Here is a 4110-nt window from a genome sequence, read left to right on the forward strand (position 1 = left end):
GAGGAGGGGGGAGAGGAGGAGGGGGAGGAAGAGGAGCAGGAGGAGGAGGAAGGGGAGGAAGAGGAGCAGGAGGAGGAAGAGGAGGAGGGGGAGGAAGAGGAGCAGGAGGAGGAAGAGGAGGAGGGGGAGGAAGAGGAGCAGGAAGAGGAAGAGGGGGAGGAAGAGGAGCAGGAGGAGGAAGAGGAGCAGGAAGAGGAAGAGCTCCACTCTTCATCTCCAGCAGTTGCTTTCAGGAACCAATCAGGTCATCTGGACATCTGGGATGCAGCCAATGGCAGCTCAGCAGCAGGCCCAGTGGGAGGAGTTAGTGGAGATTAAAGCTGCAGTTCCTGGTGAAGCGCCCCCTGGTGACGGCTACAGGAAGCGCATCGTTGGGTTTTTGTGACAGAAACGTTCAGGAGGATAAAACCTGTTCAGTTTGACTAACTCTACTAAGACACGAGGATCAGAGTCCCGCTGTGGTTCTGATGGTTCTGCTGGAGGTTCAGCAGCTCAACACGAACAGAACCAGTAAACCCAGTGAGGACAGGGTGGCCTGCGGGGCGGGGGCCCGGCTGAGGACCGTGATGCGTCCCTCCATGGCCGGATAGACCCATCCCTTCTTCTCCATGTACTTGGACAGCACCAAGACGTCCAGATGGCCTGGAGGAACAGAACCGGGTCAGAACCGGGTCAGACCCACAGGACCGGGTCAGAACCGGCGGGTTGGGCTCACCGATGCTGTGCTTCAGAATCCCGTTCTTGATGACGCTGAAGCCGTCTCCACCCGTCACCAGGTAGGACGGCAGCACCACGGTGTACAGCGCCGCGTCCTGGACTGGGTCGTAGCGCGGAACCCGACATCGCGTGCACAGGATGCTGAGGCTGCGGACCCGGCGACCCGCAGGCCGGGACACATCCAGAACCACACGCAGGCCTGCAGTCAGGGAGGTATACCTGTGTGACCTGTCCAGTCGGACCCAGAGGGACCCATCCGGACCTGGTTAAGCCCAGTGGGACCCATCCGGACCGGTCTTGCCGCAGACATACCTGAGACCTGCAGGAACTCCCCCGCCTTGCTGCCGTGGCGATGGGCGCCGTGCTCGAAGGCGGCGCGCAGCGTGGATCCCTTCAGCTGCACCAGGTCAAAGGTCCCTCCGAACGGCAGAACCGTCAGCAGGTCCTCCAGCGTCACGGAGCCTGCGGGGCAGAACCACAGCTGGTCCTCTGAGCGGTCCAAACGGGTCGGACCCGCTGGGATCGGACCCCTACGGGTCGGAGCCGGCCCGGCCTACCGTTGTAGGTGCGCTCGTCGATAGAGGAGCGGATGCCGCCGCCGTTCATGATGCAGGCGCTGACGTGGCTCCACTGCTCGCCATCGGAGGACTGGGTGTAGTTGTCCACCTGGGAGACAGAGACATGAGTGCCTGCAGAACCGGAACCAGAACCGGAAGCGACTCTGGGCCGGACCCACCATGGCGTCGCAGATCAGGTTCCCCAGGTTGCACTCCTGGAAGCGGCAGGCGGACTGCGACGCGTTCAGGAACACCAGCGTCTTCCCCACGACCCGGCCGGTGAAGCTGGTCAGGTTCTGCTTCCAGGCCTCCACCTCGGCCAGAACCGCCGTGTCTGTAACCCATCAGAACCCATCATTCCCAGTGGGCAGGTCTTCCTTCCCAACAGGAAGCTGAGCTGTGTGGTCAGACAGGAAGTAGCCTTCGTACCTTGCTGGATGCCGCTGTCCAGCAGGATGGGGTTCCCAGTCGACCTCACCACGTTCCCGCTGTCGTCGAAGGTGACCTTGAGGAACCCCAGGTATTTCCCGAAGGCGTAGGCCTGGACCACCGGGACGCGGCGGCCATCTTCCGACTTCTCCATGATCGGATAATCGCCCTCCGGCTTCTCCAGGGACGGAGGCTGACCTGCAGACAGGGGTCAGCGTTGGGGTCAGCGTTGGGACGGAGCTGAAATGTGTGAAGTTCAATCTGATCACAAAACCAGATTTTCCTTTGGTGAGCAGAACCGAGTTCTATCGGACCGGGCCGGTTCTGTGTCATGAATGCTCAGTCTGTGGAAATGGAAATGAAGTTCCTGGAGACGAACAGAGAGCCTTTGTTCTCCGCAGAGACGCAGATCTGGGTCCAAACCCGGTTCTGTTCCTCTGGTTCTGGATCAGACCGGGTTGAAAATGGAAACATTAATTTGGAGGAACTTAAAACCAAATGTGGAACTGATTGTTCTAAGAAAGTTACAATAAACGTCCCAACGCTGCATTCATTCATTCATCCATTCATTCAATCCAACGTCACCAACTGGTTACATTTTGGACAAATGTAGCAAAACGTTTCCCGATCTGAGGACGGGTTTCGTTTCTGGAACAGTTTGTTGCAGATTTTCTCTTTTTAAAAGATTCAGTTGTTTTTTTTGTGGAATTTTCAGTTAATAATATAATAATTGCAACAAAATATGAGACAAGTTGGTTTGATAAAATGTTTTTTCTCCTGGTTGAAAAAGGACAATTGCAGAACAAAAGCAACAAAGTCATCAGAGAAAATGGAGTTTAACTTTTTTACACTTTTGTTTTTGTCTCTTTGTTTCAAATTTCATTAATTTTGTGGATTTTGTTAAACTTTCTAATTTGGTTTTAAACAGGAAATGATTGTTACAGACAAGAAGTGATGGATGGATGAGGGTCAATAAAACCAGAGAAGAAGAATCAGACCTCTCCAGAATCCGTTCTGGTTCAGAGAATAGCTGCTGGTTCTGCAGAACCTCTGTGGTTCTGGAGGTTCTGGAGGTTTTATCTGTAGTTAATAATCAAGAACCATGATCCGCTTTTCTCTCAGAACGAACTGGAGAGAAAACATCTGGTTGAGTCTAAACGGCAGGACGTCAGCGCCGGAGTCCAGCTCTCTGATTGGCTGCCTGGAGTCCAGCTCTCTGATTGGCTGCCTGGAGTCCAGCTCTGATTGGCTGCCTGGAGTCCAGCTCTCTGATTGGCTGCCTGGACCAGGTGAACGCAGCCTACCTGTGTAAAGGAAGGTGTTGGTGTGTCCGCCGATGACCACGTCGACACCGCGGACCTTCCTGGCGATGAGGCGGTCGATGGCGATACCGGAGTGACCCAGAGCGATGACCTTGTTGACCCCCAGCGTCTCCAGCTTGTCCACCACGGGTTGCAGGGCGCTGACCTCGTCCAGGAAGTCCAGGTGAGGTCCTGACGGAGGCAGACAGGTGAAACCAGCCCTGGACCACTTCCTGCTCTGACAGACACAAACCGGACCAGAACCTCTTGACAGAACCCGCCTGGTCGCCATGGAGATGGCAGCAGGGCTTCTTACCAGGCTGGGACAGAGCCGGCGTTTCCCGTGACGTGTATCCCACCACGCCGACCCGCTGACCTCCGACCTCAAAGATCTTATAGGGCTGGAAGGCGGCGCCAAAGGTGGAGGCCAGAGTCGAGTCGGGTCGGATGTTGGCGCTGAGGACGGAGCAGTTGATGTCCCGCAGGAACGGCTCCATGAGTCCATCGACGCCATTATCGAATTCATGGTTCCCAAAAACCTGAGAGACGACAGAGGGGCAGCAGGGAACATCAGTATGGAGAGAAAATGGTCTCAATACCTGTGTGTGTGTAAAAATACCTGTGTGTGTAAAACTGGATTTGTAAACCTTAAAAATAAAATAAACCTTCTCCTACACATGTTGATAAAGTACACACATCACCTGGTTCACACTAAACTGCATTCACACACAGATCCGGTTCCGAGTGAACAAATATTTCTGACTCTTTTCACGCTTCGCTCCCAGATGTGTGTAGATGGTGCGTTTACATGCTAGTAAAAGCTGGGACATCTGAGCTTTGCTCGTGTTTTTATCCTCTGAACGTTTCTCACTGAGCCGAAGTGGCAAATACGTTAGTTGGTGGAAAACGGTAGATCTCAGCACTTCCTTATAATATCCTAAACTTATTTATAGACATATTGTGCGTTTTTGAGCGGACAGGAGACCAAGTGGTCTGAAAAACGACCACTAGGTGGCGGAATGGTTCGCTGGCCGGAGAAATAGGCAGGAAAACCCAGAAGCAGACGGAGCGTCCCGGTGGTCTGTACGGAGCGTCCCGGTGGTCTG

At 54.4% G+C, this 4110-nt stretch overlaps 1 protein-coding gene across 1 annotated transcript in view; it reads right to left on the minus strand.

The window, feature by feature from the left end:
• Window positions 1-127: 127 nt before the first annotated feature.
• Window positions 128-4110, minus strand: part of nt5e (5'-nucleotidase, ecto (CD73)) — a 31958-nt gene continuing 27975 nt past the window's right edge. The window contains exons 2-9 of the mRNA XM_008396995.2: window positions 3321-3543; window positions 3008-3196; window positions 1704-1901; window positions 1454-1608; window positions 1275-1383; window positions 1030-1179; window positions 716-916; window positions 128-642 (exon numbers count right to left, since the gene is read on the minus strand). Of these exons, the coding sequence (XP_008395217.1) occupies window positions 485-642; window positions 716-916; window positions 1030-1179; window positions 1275-1383; window positions 1454-1608; window positions 1704-1901; window positions 3008-3196; window positions 3321-3543 (1383 nt within the window). The 3' untranslated portion in view covers window positions 128-484. The remainder of the gene's footprint in view (window positions 643-715; window positions 917-1029; window positions 1180-1274; window positions 1384-1453; window positions 1609-1703; window positions 1902-3007; window positions 3197-3320; window positions 3544-4110) is intronic.

The sequence above is a fragment of the Poecilia reticulata genome, linkage group LG21 (genome assembly GCF_000633615.1).
Source record: "Poecilia reticulata strain Guanapo linkage group LG21, Guppy_female_1.0+MT, whole genome shotgun sequence".
NCBI classification, from domain to species: Eukaryota; Metazoa; Chordata; class Actinopteri; order Cyprinodontiformes; family Poeciliidae; genus Poecilia; species Poecilia reticulata.